This window comes from Opisthocomus hoazin, chromosome Z (genome assembly GCF_030867145.1).
Source record: "Opisthocomus hoazin isolate bOpiHoa1 chromosome Z, bOpiHoa1.hap1, whole genome shotgun sequence".
Lineage (NCBI taxonomy): Eukaryota > Metazoa > Chordata > Aves > Opisthocomiformes > Opisthocomidae > Opisthocomus > Opisthocomus hoazin.
The window spans coordinates 10505784-10524066 of NC_134454.1; the positions used below are offsets into that span (position 1 = coordinate 10505784).

Genomic DNA, 18283 nt, shown 5'->3' on the forward strand with positions numbered 1-18283 from the left:
TTTACAAAGTGTCAGAAAACAACAAACCAAAGCATCCATACCTGCCATTTTGCACTTTTCCCTTTGCAATAGAGAGATAATAGATTTTCTCTGGAACCAATATCCTACTCCCTGCACTTCCCACAACAGGTTCTGATCCTCAGGGTACTTCTCAAGATATTGCTTACAAGCTGAATAAACATAAGAAAAAACACTGTACTATATATTATATATATATATATATACACACACACACACTAGATACACTCAGCTGTAACTCAGTTTTAAAAGTTTATCTGAAATCAAGTTGATTTTCAATCTTCCATCAGACACATAAACCACCACAGAAAGACTGTCCAACAAAACAGTCAAGTCTGACATAAACATAACATTGTTTCACCCCACTCATCCTCCTCAATAAATCCTTTCTTCAGATTTGAACACTTTCCGTTATTATCTTAAACTGCAACAAAGATGCATGGGATTTTCTTCCTCTCTAAACACTCAATTGAGAGTTCTACAACTTCACTCATCACTGTCCCTGCCAATCATAAGACCCAACCCAGGATGGAAGGGAGCTTAGGCAAAGGAAATAGTCCAGTGATTCTTGTCACCCAGTGTTACTATAGGCACTCGGAAAAGCACTTTTTGGGAATGTGAACATGTTACCATTGCATGGTTTATCACCCACTCACTGTTCACTTCTGGAATATTTTCTTCTCTGATGACCCTCCACCTCTTTTCTCCCAATACACACACTAAACATCCATGTGGTGAGGCATGCTTCGACATTATTCTGTGCTAGCTACCACGAAAACTACCATTGTTGACCCGATTCACTACTGATGCACAATCTCAGTGGACAAGGTCCCTGCCATATCACTCCTTGACCAGGGAAATGGATTAGTCATTAAATTCTGCTGAAGACAGTTTGCTGGCTGAAGCCTAACAAATCAGGTCTTGTCAGATCCAACAACAGACAGCGATACTTGGAAAAGCAGAAAACTTCCAGGGGTTAAGGAGGCTAGATGAAAATGTTCACTGAAGGAAGCCTGGCAGATGGCCTCACAGTACGACAAGCCTTGACAAACAGGGCAAAGGAAGTGTGGTTCTTGCCTGAACATAGTCCCAAGCAACACTGTTCCCAGAATGCATGTCATTTCCTAGATAACATTCCTTCTAGGTTCCTAATGGAAGAGCCTAAGTGTTTCACTTGTACATTAGAACTGTGCCTTCTTATATCCCAGTTAAAACACAGCCTATTATGTCCATTTGACCAGAATTTCTGAGAAAGCGTGAATTAAAGGACCCAGTGAGGCTTAGGCGTGAGCAAGAAAAAGGTGCTACAAAGAAGATATACATTAGATCCCACGCAGCAACTCCTCAGCCAATTCTAGAAGCTTAAGGGGTGACACAGTGGTAAAGTCCACAGTAGCAGCGAACAGAGATCCATTATCTAATTTCACATGGAGGATTAAAAATCTAATCAGGAACTACTTCACCATCTTAAAGAACTCAGGATTTTTAGCCCTCGCTGAAGAGCAGAACATTTAATGGAAAAACTGAGGAGGCAGCCACAAATCTGGAGCTTGAATGACAGCACTCATGTAGACATGTAAAGAAAGCACAAAGAAGATAAGAAGAATAAATCAAAGAGCTTGCCTGTGTAGATGAAGGGTGACAGTGGGTATCGAAGGCCGAGAGAGTCTTCAGTAAAGGAATCCACATAGTCTTCCAACATCACCAGACCAGTGTCTCTCCCACGATGTTTCTTTCTTACAAACATTGTGTCTAGCACTGGCAGCTTATACCTCAGCTCACCACGAGAGCCATACGCACTTCCTGAAATAACAGGAGGGGGAAAAATACCCATCAGTACTCCAGCATTGACATGCTGCAGCATGAATTTTAGCACAGTCAAATAAAAACTTCTGTAATTTATAAAAATTATTCCAAAATATGTAATTTTAAGTCACATAAAATTCTACTTAAAACAAAAAAATAATTTATAACATTCATTAAAAATAAATAATTGTTATCAGTCATTTCTTGTCTTTTGGGGCAAAATTCATAATATTGCCAAGATATATCACTAGATTAATATGTCAGAAAAAGTCTGCAGTACAAGAAAAGAGCTGCACAGATAGACAGGAAAGGCTCACTTCGAAATCTCACTATACAACTCCATAGGAAAATTATAATAAAAATGAAGCTGAAAGAGGGAGGAGGGAAAAGGAGACAAAATTCTTGAATTGCATCTTTATGTAGATTATGCCACTCCTTAGAACAAACATGAAGACTGAAACAATAATTCCAATTTTTTAAATGAAACCACAAAAAATCCTAAGACACTTTACATTGGAATTCTCCCATAAACAACACATTATCCATAATTCACCAAAGACGAAACAGACTGTCACAACACATAGGTACTTTAGTATCAGGGGATTCAAAGGGTAGCTATGGACTCAGTGGTGACAAAGGGATGCTATATAATGGCATTAAGACAGGCCATCAACTATCCAATCCACTTTCAGGCCCTCATCTTGTGAGTCAGTGTGAACTATGCCAAAAAGTTTCCTTTTCTCTAACAAGCCCAAAGAGAAGCATACTGTTGTCTATACAACATAGTCTTTGCAACCTTGTACTTTTGAGACAAATGAATATACTTCTCGTTTTTCAAGCAAGAAAAACGTAGGCAGACAGGTTACATTACTTGCGTACCCTTTGGGATACCAGCCAAGATCCACCACTCTTTCCTAACCATCTGTTTCCAGAGCTTTCTCCACATAGACTACTCATTTGGAGAATACAGCACACAATCAAGCACGGGTGGAATACTGATAATGCCTAGAAAGAGTGTCCTTCAGCGTTTGCTAACTCAGGACAAGCGAATCAGAGGGCATCATGAGAAACATAACAAGTGAGCACGAGTACAGCAAAACTCCAGGGCCACACAAAGAAGTGCCCCCATTCCAGACTAAAAATAGAATCATTACTCTAAGTTCCAGCTTTATAAGGCCACAACAAAAACTACTGCTATGTACATACTACTTTGTGACCACCACACTACAGCAATTTTGACATTAAAAATACTGAGACTTGCACGAATTCTGCACTACATAATTTCTTTAAAGAAAAAAAAACACAGAAAGACAACAAAGATAATCAGAACAAATCAGCCAGTTGCTTTCCTACCTTGATTGTCAGACCAGAATAGGTCAGTGACTCAGTTTACTACTTTATTTTTAACAGTTTGCAAAGGCATAGATTTATGTTAGATGGGGGAAGTCTCCAGCAAGCCTCCAGTACTATCACTAATCCTGAATTAGTAAACCCTCGAGATGAAACAAAAAAGCCAGACTTACTCCTTGATCCAAATACTGACATTCTAAAAAGTGCTATCAATGTGCTAAACAGCCTACCAAATACTAAATTTTATCCAGAAAAAAACCCACAGTAAAATCCAAAATAACTAAAGGGAAATTACAATGTTTTAGAAAAAGAAAACCAACAGAAAGTCTGTAACATTAACAACACAAGCCTGGCAGCTCAGTTGTAATCTCTGAGGGACTACATGTGTGGAAGGGAATCTCTTTTTGTTATCACCAGGTGTAGCTGAATCTTACACCTGTGAGCCAAGTTTCTATGCTGTCATGCTACAAAATATTTAAGTGATAATGCCATCTGATTCTAGAATCATTTCCAATACACAGGATCTCTGCATTCTGGAGCTAAGTAAAAAAGAAAAACCCACAAAAAGAAGCACAGCCCAATCCAACTGTAAACAACTGATCTACAGAAGACAAAAGAAAAAAGGAAAAAAGCTTTCAGGTATACCACATTTCTACAGTTTTAAATGTATTTAGTAGAATATGAAGAAATCCAAGAACTTTCTTAGATTGCTAAAGCACATAAACATTTAAGCTAGATTTTTAACAGCAATGTGACCTCTTATGATTTCAGGAAAACAACTACTCGTTAGGCCTGTAAGGCTTATAAAGTCTACTAAATAAAATATTCCTCAGATAAGCTCCCTGTGTTCCCCCCTGTACCCCCCCAAATCCCACAATACTCAAGTGTTTTACCTTTAGGTTTAACAGAATAGAATCCAATGGCCTCCCCTTTCTTCCACATGATCTTAGCATAGTCATTGCTTCCATGACAGAGATATGGGATCTCATTTCTTTCCATTTCTCGTGTCCGATAGATAATTCGATTCAGAACGTAAAGAACAACCCTCTCTCCAACAGACTTCACCTAAAGAAACACAGAATAACGTTTTAGAAGAGTGGTCAGATTAGTTAATACCCACACACCAGGGATCTTGTTTTTCAAAGTTGCCAGTTAACACAGGTACAGATGGAGTCAAGACAAGCTGTTAAGTGCTAATGCAGGATGAAGCTCTGGGGTTTGTTTGTGGGCAAGGAGATGCTCGGAAGCCATAGCAATAGGTTAACTATAAAGCACTACCATAGACAGAGCATATTTCATGACTTCAATGTTATTCCTAATCCCATGGGTAAGAGCCAAGACAGTGCTGGGAGTGGGGCGGCGTGAGGGAAATGTTTTGATTTTAACTCAAAACTGTTTTCAGATTTAAGAAATATTCATCAAACACAAAAGCAGTACACCAATCTCAGACGTCCCAGGCTAGCAGGTAACTGAAGTCCTACAAAGGAGAAATGATGAGCCTCACGGGGTAGCAAGACTTGGCACACTCAGTCACTGCTGATAAAAAGGCAGACAACAGCACATGATGCAGTGGAAGAACCAGTTACAACAGGTTCTGTGGCATGAAACTAGGACCTCCATATCCTTTTCTCTGTCCTGCAGAGTTCCTTTTACACATTAAACTTAAGTTCACCGCTATCCTACCCACTGTGAAGGAATAATGTAGGAACCATGCTCTCTTCCCAATGCCCAGAGTCTCAGCTACCCTACCTGCAAAAGATTCAGCTTTCCCGATTTAACCAGCATCCTACCATTAAGAAGGCTACCTGCCAAATTTTCTAACGTAAATTAAAAAATTCAAAAATCCAAGATGAGTGCCCAGATTTCACAAGCAGATACAAATTGCACTCCTGGAAATAAACGGATTTCCAGTTTTGGAAAAAAACCAAAACTCCATGTTAGCTAGGTGTCAGTAATGGTAACTAAGGTCAATGATGAGCAATAAAGCAGATACCAGGCAACTTGCTTTCCCAGACTCATGTATTGCCACTGCAAGCCACCAGCTCCAACTCACCTCTATCAAACAGGTCCCCAACAACATTTTTAGCTTACTAGTCTCCTGATAATAGGTACTGCTATTGTACAATGCACCACTACTAAGATGTTTCAATACAACCAGACATATGATGTTCTAAAGAGCAAAGAAAAAATTCGTAACATCGTAAACATCTAAATAGCTTACATATGAATCTACTGTATGAGAGTCACTCTTGCTCTAGACACTATCTTCACAACCAAGTTCCCTTCCCCCTAGTGCCTATTCCTCTGTTCCCACTGACCTTCCTTCCAACTTCAACAGCCAACTCACTTCTGAATGAAATGAAAACATTTAACATCTCACACACTAGCTATTTAACATGACTTGCCATTATCTTGAAGGGTAAGAATAATTGCTAGGTGAATGTTGGAGCACCTTACCTGATGAAGCCCCTGTCTAGCAGGGACAGATGTTCTCACAATGTCATCAATTGACCACCACTTGTCAGAAAGATACAGGGCTGCAGCTTGAAAGAAACAAGGGGAAATAAAAAGTTAGTGATTCTTACCATTCCAAAAGAAACATATTCATTAAAGCTGATAAACAATTGGGAATAACACTGTAGTAACCAAGTTAAGCATCTTCTAAGTTGGCACATTATCAGTGCATGCCTTACTACCCTAGCCCAACAGATGTGGTGCTATACACACCACCACCCCACCACCACCACTCCCCAAATACACAATGCTCCCCAGTCCAAAACTTGTTTGAAAACTGAGAACAATAAAACCAAACACAGGTTTTGTGCAATATGACATACTGGAACTGTTTTTCAGACATAAGTTCCACCCCTCATCACTGTGCTCTAGCACCTCCTTACACTAAAAACTGAGCCTGCCAAGAGGAGTCTCATTCATACATGTATTTTAGTTTTTTATTGCTAACAGATATTGATACTGAAGTTTCAGGGAGTCAGATAAACGTAAAAAGCATGCTGGCCAGGTGATTAGCAATCAGGAAGAGTTTGATTTATGGACATTTGTGGCAAACTTGGCAATCATATACCTGAAGTAAATGGAAAGAGCAGGAAACCTGCAGGACTGGAAGGCAAGGGAGAACGGGAGTAAAAACCACCTAAACCCAGTAAGATGTCATCTTAGTCAGAGCTATGTTAGGATCTAAAACTAAAGACTAATTTGCACTTGATGCTGATCAATCACTGCTAATAAAGAGCATCTAAGTTCACGGGTAAGTTAATGGATTCTACGCTCAATAAACTCCTTTTGGAGAGGTGAGGCATACATCAAGATATCAAGAGATACATGTGAAGGGTATGTGAAGGACAACCAGGGGGATCAGGCCCAGCCATCACAGGTTCATGAAAGGCAGGTCCTGCTTAACCAACCTGACCTCCTTCTATGACCAGGTGACCCACCTAGTGGATGAAGGTAAGGCTGTGGACGTCATCTACCTGGACTTCAGTAAGGCCTTGATGCTGTTCCCCACAGCATCCTCCTGGAGAAACTAGCTGCGCATGGTTTGGATGGGTGTACTCTTCGCTGGATAAAGAACTGGCTGAATGGCCAAGCGCAGAAAGTGGTGGTGAATGGAGTTAAATCCAGCTGCCGGCTGGTCACAAGTGATGTTCCCCAGGGCTCAGTTTTGGGTCCGGCCTTGTTTAACATCTTCATCGATGATCTGGATGAGGGGATTGAGTGCTCCCTCAGTAAGTTTGCAGATGACACCAAGCTGGGTGGGAGTGTCCATCTGCTCGAGGGTAGGAAGGCTCTGCAGAGGGATCCGGACACACCGGATCGATGGGCCAAGGCGAATTGTATGAAGTTCAACAAGGCCAATTGCCGGGTCCTGCACTTAGATCACAACACCACCATGCAACACTACAGGCTTGGGGAGGAGTGGCTGGAAAGCTGACCAGTGGAAAAGGACCTGGGGGTGCTGGCTGACAGCCGGCTGAACACGAGCCAGCAGTGTGTCCAGGTGGCCAAGAAGGCCAACGGCATCCTGGCTTGGATCAGGAATGGTGTGGCCAGCAGCAGTAGGGAGGGGATCGTGCCACTGTACTTGGCACTGGTGAGGCTGCACCTCGAGTGCTGTGTTCAGTTTTGGGCCCCTCACTACAAGAAGGACATTGAGGGGCTGGAGCATGTCCAGAGAAGGGCAACGAGGCTGGTGAGGGGTCTAGAGAACAAGTCTCACAAGGAGCGGCTGAGGGAGCTGGGGCTGTTTAGTCTGGAGAAGAGGAGGCTGAGGGGAGATCTCATCGCTCTCTACAACTACCTGAAAAGAAGTTGTAGTGAGGCAGGTGTTGGTCTCTTCTCCCAGGTAACTAGTGATAGGACAAGAGGCAAGGGCCTCACAAAAGTTGCATCAGGGGAGGTTTAGTTTAGATATTATGAAAATTTTCTTTACTGAAAGAGCAGTCAGGCATTGGAACAGGCTGTCCAGGGAGGTGGTGGAGACACCATCCCTGGAGGTGTTCAAAAAACATGCACATGTGGCACTTGAGGATATGGTTTAGTAAGAACGGTGGTGTTTGGTGGATGGTTGGACTCCGTGACCTTAGAGGTTTTTTCCAACCTATGATTCTATGTTGTACTTGGATTCAGACAAACACCACGTTATTTTGCTACATATCTTCTGAATTCAATGGGTCCAGTTCTACTCTGATTAGTGTACAAAGATCTATCATTGGTCTATACAAATCTACAACAAAAATAGTAGTATGGGAACAAGAACATAGTGAACAACATTTCCAAAAGTGGCAAAGTTAGGAGCTACACTAGCATGGAATGAGCATGTTAAATGCATGGTTACATGTATTTGTCACAGAAACAGTAACAAGAGATTAAAATCTGAAAGGGAAACCTGCGAGCGAGTCTCCTGGTGCAAACAAAGCAAGAACTTTGTGTGTCGGCTCTTCACCATAAAGAGGAACGAAGCCCACACTTGACAACTTAATAGGAATCTGAAACAAGAGTGTACAATACTTCAATAGACTATTGCTACAATAACATTAGTAAAATATACAGAGAATGTTTAGCAACATAAGCAAGATGAATGTTGAAAACTGAGTGCTTAACAGTTAACCGTAAAGCATAAGCATCAGACTCCGGCCCTTACTTTGGACATTTCTTCCTAAAGACAGACTACTATAAAGAGTTTTGACTCTCAAGCTCTGCCAGATTTAGCTACCGTCGTTTATACCATCACAGCTCTCTGCTGTCAGCAGTTTGCATTTATGTGCACAACTGAAGGAAGTTGTGCAAAGAATCAGCAGTATGTTCACTTCAACTGTCCCAGCTACGCACGTTGCCAAGGCCAACAGAAGAACGAGGCAGGCAGTTAAGCACAGAAACAACCTGGCACAGCAAAATTGTTTTTTGTTAACACGAGCCCTAACGTGCTAAGGTGGGAAGGCTGGATTCAGAATGGTGTTCTTCCCTTAAACTGCACACATTTTACAAATTCCAAAATTGTCTGCTTCACTTCCCCTCAGGAACAACATGAGAAAGGTCAAATCAATCCACTTTTCAGGAGTTGAGTACCTTTGTGGAAATGTATTTTGATATTTAAATTCACATGCTTTCAATATTTAATGCATATAAACCAGACAGACATTAATGGTGTGGTAAATATATAAGTTTACCCAATTTAATGAGATTATGATATGCTATGCTGCAAATGAGGGTGTTAACACAAACAACTATTTAGGCAGACAGCACCTGCAGAAATATAGGAAAGCACTCAAAACTCTGCTTCCGCCAAGGAATCTGCAGCACTGACCTTTTGTTCCCACAGAGAATCCTCTCAGCTTACTTTTCATTAAAGCTGTACACCATTGCTTTTATTGGTACTAGTTCTAATAGAAACGTTCATCTAGACAGAACCAGCATTGACCAACTTATCATGCAAGGTTTAAGTACTTAAAACATGACGCATCACAGCCAGCCTCTACTACAACTCCCAACAACAGCAGGGAATTTTTCAGCTAAAAAGGAAAGAATCATTTCTGAAATCAGTGAAACTTGCTTATCAGAGATTGAATCTAACCACGAAGGACACTGAAGGACTGAGATACTGAAGCTAACTGGCTCTTTTTGTAACTCATGAATGCCTTAGTTACGATGACAGATTTTTGTGACTGTGTGAGTTTGTGCTTTTCAGGAAAGAGTTTGACTCTTCAGTTGAAATTTAAGGTTTTTGAAAAATTACTTAATGCATACAGATCCACTGCCTAGAAGCAGCAAATAGTCACTGATGCCCTGATTTAAACCCAGTTACAGAATGAAAAAAAGTAGAGCTTAACACACAAACAGGAATTTGGAGAAAACAAAAGCATTGCTAAAATCGTTATGTAATTCAATAGTTATGCACTGGATACTTTAAATCTTTTAAATCTACAAGTGTATCAAGAAAACTGGGACTAAGGTATTTGCAGGTTCTTACTTTGCTGTGGTCCGGCAGAGACAAGAATTCGGGATGGTTTGGATTCCCACACCGAAGGCCAGACACGTAGTTCTCTCCTGAGATCTTCAATTGCTCATGACTGCAGCTGTTCAAGATATCCACAGGGAATGACATCCTCTTGAGAAATAAGCAACATTATTACTGTATGTAGTTTGTGAGACAAAATGCAGTTTATCACATATTCCTACTAAACATGTAACTAAGACTGTTGAACAGCCCCTCCCCGCCGCCCACCGCTGCTCTCCAGAGCCCTCTAATATCCAAGCCAGAAAGGAGAAATGCTCCAGGCATTTAACTAGGATGATACCTAGTAACAGCCAGTCTGTAAAACAACACACAAACTCGATCTGTGTTTATAAGCAGAAAAGGATGCATTCAGCCCATAGATGCCCCCAGACCCAAACGTGGCAGATTTCCAACATACAAGCCCCCCCTGTTTGCAGCACATTTACAACAGACCACATTCTGTCTTAAGGTGGCAGGCTCCGTTATCTCCCTCCCAGCTCATGTTTTTGAGGCTGCAGATTAAGCAATAAGTGGCCAGTCAAACAATAAGTACACAGCCCAAAAGATAACACGAAAGAGGAGTTCATTTATTTTGGAGACTTTGTATTTAAATCTGTCTCTGAAGAAACCAAAGCACTCTTCAGAATTTCTCTCAACTGGCCAGTTAGTGTGCCTGCCAGCTCGTTGTTTCCAAGAGTATTTCAACTGAGAACAGGAGATGCTACAACCTCATTAAAAGGAAGCGCCCACAAGAGACTAAAGAGACACTTGAAGGAGGTGACAAGACAAAAGCTAAAGCACTGAAGACCATAGTGGCCACAGGTCCTTGAAAGCTCTTAGATTCAAATTTTCCTTGTCAAAGCAGTGTCAAGATGAACAAGAGCTCCTGGAATCCACCAAGCGCTCTTCAAGGTCTCTAAAACTTCAGACAGAAACAGACCCTTCAGGTCCCTTCAGGCTACAGTCCAAACTCTCACAAACATGAGCTACCACAAGCTCATGAGAACCTGTTCTGGAGGAACACAGGGATTGCTTAATCTGTCTTGCTCAGCTACCAGGAACTCATCACCCAACTCTCAAAAACACAAAGCTTTTAATAGGAGATTTACGATTCCTAGTCTCCACTTTAAATCCTAGTCTTCAATTATTTTTCTCCTTTATCTCCAGTCCTCTCCCTCTAATCCACCATTCAGTGTTCTACTGACACAGGTAAATCAAATGCAAAAGAAGTTATTACAACTCACCCAGCAGCAATTTAGAAGTCTAAATTTCAAAAGCTTTTTAACAGCAATAATACACTACTATTAAGTTGCTTGAATAGATGAGGCTGATTCTTCTATAAAAGAGATACTTTCTCTGTTAAAATTCAAAAATAAACTTGGACATCACTTCATTGGCATTTACAACTGCTAGCTTTAATGCTTTTGCTGACGAAAATAACTAATGCTTTCCATGAATGCTATTGTTTAGCTAGACACACATTCTGCACAGCAATTTCCTTTCTAATTCAACTCATTCCTTCCCCTTATCTGTTGTTTTGATTTTCTCTTGCCTTCTCTTTCAGTCTCTCACATTTCTCCTGCTATTGCTTACTGCCCTTTTCGGATGCTTAGCTGCATCTCTAAATTCTCCACCTGTTCCTTCCCACCTTCCAGGTGCTGCCCTTGCTAACAGGGCAGAAACAGGCAAGAGACACCTGACACCAGCCAACTGCATTTGCTCCTCCAGTCCACCAGTGAAGGGACTTCAAGGGCCCAAGGTGAGGCATGCCTACCTTTGGATGTAGCAGCAATACAGGAGCATTGCACAGCAGCCAGAGGAGCTGCTGCCAGGAAAGCAATTCATCCCACCGCTGGTCTCCTCATGTCTAGCAGGTAAGGTTTACCCACCCATATTACAGTTCTGAAACACACCAGCAGTACTGTGGTACACATAAACGGACATGTTTGCTGTAAGTATCTTGCAAGAGGAACAGGAAGAGAGGTGAAGTGTGAGATTGCCTGTCACTGATTCTACAATAGGATGGGGCTTTAGCACCCCGTTAGATGCAACAGGACAGGTAAATTCTGCTTAGGGGAATACAAGGGAATACAAACACATGAAAGTCACAAAAGTTAATTTTCTGTATGCTAGCAGAAAGGAGAAACCCCCCTCCACTATTAAAGAAATACCTAACTGCTGGGGTAACTGAGAATAACAGACAAACTGAGCTGAGCTTTCCTTATTACATGACAAAGACACAAGCAAGCCACAAGCTATAACTGAAAGCCTCTAGGTAATAATTCCTGACATTTTTAAAATAATAAAATCATGCAGGACCAAAGCAGAAAAATGCAATAAAAAATTCAGTAGATTATTCAAGTTCCAACCACTACAGCACTATTACAATAAAAGCAACCACCACATCTATGCCCATAAGCAAAAAAGACAAAAAAACCTCTTTTCTGCTAATTCATACATTCATTGAATTACTCTCAAAATCATTCAGACACCTCGTTTCTGTTTAGATCTTTGGGCTGCTTAGCACTTTGATACAGCATATGTTTAATCCACTCCCATCTCACTTGTATTAGTCACGTTTGACTTTTCATCTTTTATCATTTAAAGAAAACGGGTTATGCAGAAAAAAACCCCAAACAATACAGAGCAATGTTGACGACTGAACCAAAGAAAACCTCCCCAGTATCCCTGCTAAATAACCATCTATCATTTGTACCGTGCAGCATATCAGACATGTAAGGTGACAAGCTATCAAACATTTGTGGGATGTAATTTGGCTCAGCATTGATGAGATCAGGAATATTGCACAAGTTCACTACCTCCCTGAAGAAATCCACAACTACACACAGAAAGTAATCAAATTACATTAAAAGTATTAAACAGGTGATGAAAGCAGAGTGTCCCACGCTGACCTACCGCAGACCATAAGGAAGTAGTTCAGCAGTCCAACATAAAAGTACCTTCATTTTGAAAGTCAAAACACCCTACCAAAGACAAACCAAATGGCTTCCGATAGTAATAAATTAATATATTTCCCTCACAAAACCACAATTGGTTTGTCAGTGCCTTTCACAAAGTAAAAATACAGATGGCTCCACATCCAGCCAGTCTCAAGTAATGCAGGAGAGAGAAAAAGGTAAAGAGAAAATAGCTTTTCAGTTTTTCTTGACAAGAGCATTACATATTTTTCTCCGCAGAGGCAGCAGGAACAGCACTGGCCTCTGCCACGCAGTCCCTCGTGTCCCTTTTTTGTTGCTCTAAGCTTTCATGTGCTGCACGACTGTAAAACTGTCAGGTCAAATCCTTGTCACACGTTGCAGGACCGTGCTCTGCTCATGCGGCACCACTCCAATTGGTCAGCACGCCGTCAGGCTGACCCAGCACATGCGATTTAGCCTTAAGCAACCAAACTCATTATGACCATTAGTACTAGAAATATGTGTTTGGAGGAGGGAGATAATTTTTTTTTTTAAATGAGGCAACTTACGCTCTTCATGTTTCAAGTAAAAGAAAATAAATCTTACTCTCTTCATAACCATATCATTTCACATCATAGCATTAAAGATCATATGCATAAACTCACATGAGCAACATTTGCTTTAATGTGGAATTCTATCACTTTTTGTGATTGTCAACATTATGCAAGCTACTACATGAGAAAAGGCACGTACTTTTTTAGGCACAGCTGCAGCACCAGAGGGTACCACAGATCAATTCAAGGAACACCAACAAAAACCACATTTAACAGGATAAGTAAGCACATTTCTGTGCAAGTGAGGCAGTTTCTTATGCACAAAATCTTTATTACTATAAGCATTAATGTTCAAAAAAACCTTACATGTAGAATAAGCAGGCAACATTGCAAATTGATTTAATTACAACTACAGTTGCAACTCCAATTTCATCTGAGAAGTACTTAAAGGAGACGCACATGACATATGCAGCTTCCAGCTCACACATGGATTTCAGCTGTAATGAAGAGATCTGTTCATCCCTTTGCAGACCCTCAAAACCGAGTGCCATGAAATAGCAGGAAGATAATAAGCCAAAAGCTATATTGTTTCCTACAGCAGGTCAGAGGGCTTAAATACAGCTTAAAACTCATTTTGGGTGCCTTTATCTTAGGGGAACCAAGGTTTAAGTGGATAGGCTGCCAGCCAAGGATTTAGAGGAATCAGGATGAATTTCCAGCTCTAGCACAGACTTCCTGTGAGCACAGACATGTTACTTGATCTGCCTGAACTCCCCACCTTCAAAACCTCAGAGACCAGTATGAGAAATACTATAGCAAAAGCACAAAATATTTGAATAGAAATTGTACCAAAACTGTAATCAAAACAAGTACTGGAAGTAGACAATTACTTACACAGCACAACTTAAGTGCACAGCTTATCTTCCTTTAGAGAAAAAAACCCACCACAATTCACCAAGGACTTTTCAACATAGAATAACTGGGACACATAAACATGCCTGGTATAACAAATATGTGCAAAACTAAATCAACAGTGTACATAGCAGGTGAACAATCTTCAGATTTAAATTTAACAATAACTAATTATAATTTAATTGGGGGGAGGTGTTCATTAAAATTTTAAGTTTAGAGAATAGACAACAAGCTGCTAAAGCTATAACCTGCAGAATTTTTCTGCTAAACCAAGGCAACTAATCCAGCCCCAGCCCGCAGGACACACACCAGGTCCACTCCTGTGATGAAGTATTGGCTTACTCAGGCAAAAAGTAAACCATGGTAGTGCCTAATCTAAGATTTAATCTGTTTAAACAAGTACTTAAGTATCGGATCACAGAACTCCTAGAGGACTGCCATGCATTTCTTATGAATCATCATGCACCTTCAGCGAAGTTCTATTTTAAAAACATAATCCCACCATGATCTCCCAGACTAGCAACAAACTACATCTGGGGTAGCATCACGAGAAGAGACCTAAATAACAAACTATATATATCTCCATAAATACACTTGCTGCTGATGTTCCAGAAAAAACCAAGTCAGAACTGCGGAAGTCCTGTGCCATGCACCAGAAACACATCTGATGATACAGCAAACCAGCAACCACCTTCTCAATCAGAGCATCAGAAACATCATTTCTGTTTTGCTGTGTTAGTTTCCCACCTTGCAATGTCCAGTTGCTGGTTTGGCGAAAGCTGTGAAACTACATAAAAGTTGGGAGAAAAAGAAAAGTCTTCTAGCTTCAACTACAAAAAAAAAAAAGCATCATGTCTGCCACTTCTAATAGTACTAGTAGAACTTAACAGTTCTAAGAGACATATTACATAAATGTTTCTTTGCTTAGACTACCAGCTGTCTCACACACAAAACATTTTCATTGCTTTTGTTTCTTCTTTATTCTACATCAAATACTTTAAATTGGGAGGCGTTGTTTTTAAATGTTGTTTTCTCATGTTTCTATCCACATACAGCATGAAACATTTAAAAAAGTAAAAAGGTTGATCATCCTTTTTTAATGTAAAAATAACTAAATTTTAAACCTAGGACAAGATAATTAACCATTTAAATACGTATAGAAAGTACCTATCTGGTTTATTATGGGTCTTGCAGTTTGAAATACCTGGAAAAACCTGTTCCCATAATTAGCAATTTAGACCACTACCGTAACCAAGGTTTTATGTTTTATAAATATCCTAATCTCTTTTCTAAAACTCTATTCATTTTAATTTGTAATGTGACGTATGTTGACTGCAGGAAGAGGAAAACATTTCAGGATGGGGAAGTTGTTTTTTAAACACTAGAATATATATTGGGATTTCTTGAAAACCTTACAGGTTTGAAGAAGCAACAATAATACACTGTTTGATCTGCCACACTGAAGACACAAACCCTCCTCACTCAAATAATTGCATATTTAAAGCTAGGTTTTCTTCAGTTTTAATTAAAAAAGCTTGGTTTTGTATATTCCTTAATGATCTTCAAACCATTATCTGCACTATAGTACTATGTCATATAAATACTATTTCCTGCAGTGTGGCTTTTGTTCACGTTCTTGGAGAATACAGACACATCAATTTAAATACAAGTTCTTGCCAACTCAATAAATTTGCTCTGGTTTAGGGTTTTATTTTTTACTGAAAAGAAAAAGAAATCTTTTTTTGGAGGTGAAGGGGTGGGAGGAAAGGAACATAAAACCCCATGTAACATCTACTCATACCCTATAAAATCCCATATATAAAGTTCTTAAGGAAACACAAGACAGTGGTCTAGAAATTGTTGTCAACATCCACCAAGAGCTCTGGATTAATATGCCAAACACATTAGCTGTAATTTGAAGCAGCTTCTGCAGTTCTGGTTTTCTATCAGAGACACAAATCAAAGCTGTCAGTCTGAATGCAAATAAACAAACAAAAACAATCAATCCTTTCCATTCATTAATTAGCCAACACAATTTAACTTTAATTGTCTTGTGAAATCTACATAAAGGATCCAACTCCCCAGTCCTGCTATAAAACACAATGGCAGTGGAGATCAGCAAGAATTATAGTTGAAAGGTCTACGTGACTGGGTTCAAACAGTCCCTCGTCAAATGAAACATGAACAAGGAAAAAGTCCTCCATATTAAAACAGTATTTGCAAATGATTTCTTTTCAATTAAAAGTTTGAAAAACATATGTTATTTTCATTAAAACACAACACAGTCTTAAAAAAGGTATCTAAAAGGTCATTCTACAGTTAAACATAACCAGCATTTGTAACCTGTAATAAAAAATTAACATCTAGTAGCTCTAAAAGACTAAACCGCAACCAAAACATACTAACACAAAACTAGATACCCTTAATTAAAGGATAAGCAATGACACTGAAGAGTACTTTTAATCAATTGGTGGTTAGATTTGCAGAAAACGTGAACTCTGCTAACAACTACAAAAATACATAGCTTTAGTGAAAACAGGACAGAAAACTTACCAGTTTTCAAAACTGAGGTGACAGAGTAATACTAGGAGAATACATATGCAATTCCACTCTCAAACCCACCTTAGGTAGGTAAGGTTCTTAAGAATATGCCTGATTAAGCACCTGTGTAACACCACTGGCATCTTGCTCAAGTGATTAAAATCAGGTATTTGATTAGGCAGCCTATTTAACCAAAGACTAAGTTCTTACATATACAAATTACTAACCTACTATTCATTTTTCTACATATTCTCACATTTTAATAAGATTATAATCTGGCTTCTTAAAGAGCACTTTCTTCAGTAGAGCATTTTGGGAAATTAATATGCACAAGTGTTTCCTACGAGGAAACCATGCCAGAGATCAACTCAGCTAAAACTCTGTGTTTGAGACTACTCAAAATAGCCACAATTAATAAAACTAAACTGTGAGTTTTTCTTAAAGAAACCTTTCTTGCCTTGCCTTTCAAATTCTCAGATTCAAGGTGAATATATCCATATACAAAATTAAATCCATTCCAGTTATGTTTGAAAATAATGAACATCTAAAAGACAGAAAGATAGTCCTAAGTGGAATTACTGCTTCCCAGATCAGCCTCTCTGACACACATCTGATTTCTCCTGTGCTCAGCACTCGCTCTTCTAATTTCCCACTTTCCACTAGCTCCCCTTCACTACACAAGACAAGCCTGCTTAGTGCCTTAAAAAATAATACCAAACCTCACACAGACAGCCTTAATGACCCACCTTTCCTTTCTGGTCACTGCTCTTTCTCTCTTGCCTCAGCAGTTTAGGGCAGCTGTTTTGCAGTTCTCCAGCTCCACCCTCAGCTCCCTCCAATTTTGCTTCTGCACTTTATCCCCACACCATCTGCTCTTAAAGATCTTAAAGTCCTTCCTACAGCTCCGCACTTGTAGCCCACATTCAGCCCCCTCCTCAAGCAGCTGGCCAGCCACCTGGAACACAGCCAGCCATGCTGCTCTTACCCCTGCTCACCTTCCACAATTCTGCATCCCTAGGTTCACCTCCTGCTTTTCTAGGCGTCTCTTCAACAAGGCAGTAAGATCTGCCTCCTCTCTGATTTTCTGCAGCTTCTCCTGCTCCCACTCGGTGCCCACGTTTCTTAGCAACTTGTTCAGTTTTCAGACCTTCACACATTCCTCTAACATTATCCCTTTGGTTTGGAAGGGCCATCTCAAACACATTTCATGATTTCAGAGATGAGAACAATAGAGAAAGATCTTCTCTTGACCACACTTGCAAAAACCCCACTAAATCTGGTTAGACTGCAGGCAGACTATCAAGCCTAACATAACTAACCTAACACCGCAGTGAGACTGGTTTTGCAGTAACCCTATATATGCATTTGCATCTTAAAATTCTTGGTCACGCTGCACTCTCCCCTATTCCCACAATTGGGGCGGACTTCAAAGCTGTGCAGATTAGGTCAGGCAATTGCAGATGCATGTTAGTACAGTCTAATGAGTTACTGCTCATCAGCCAAACAGCACCTCTCTTTATGGCTGCTCTGAGAATATTCCACATGCAAATTTAAATGTGATGGTGACCATGGTTACTAACGGTGAGCAGCAGGTCATTCAGCTTTGCAATCATACCCTCCATACCCACGGAGTTACTAAAACAGTTGCCTGAGCTATAGCTATGCCACATGAA

The 18283-nt window shown here is 40.1% G+C and overlaps 1 protein-coding gene across 5 annotated transcripts in view; it reads right to left on the bottom strand.

Annotated features, from left to right (window-relative positions):
• Positions 1-18283, bottom strand: part of FAM169A (family with sequence similarity 169 member A) — a 43178-nt gene that overhangs the window by 11114 nt on the left and 13781 nt on the right. For 3 of the 5 annotated variants that reach the window (XM_075411609.1, XM_075411607.1, XM_075411610.1), the window contains exons 2-7: positions 9659-9796; positions 8078-8177; positions 5632-5717; positions 4068-4239; positions 1642-1821; positions 42-170 (exon numbers count right to left, since the gene is read on the bottom strand). In XM_075411609.1, the coding sequence (XP_075267724.1) occupies positions 42-170; positions 1642-1821; positions 4068-4239; positions 5632-5717; positions 8078-8177; positions 9659-9793 (802 nt within the window). In that variant the 5' untranslated portion in view covers positions 9794-9796. Of the gene's footprint in view, positions 1-41; positions 171-1641; positions 1822-4067; positions 4240-5631; positions 5718-8077; positions 8178-9658; positions 9797-17356; positions 17385-17605; positions 17690-18283 lie in introns of those variants that run through there. The other 2 variants (XM_075411608.1, XM_075411611.1) reach the window with 2 other exon arrangements.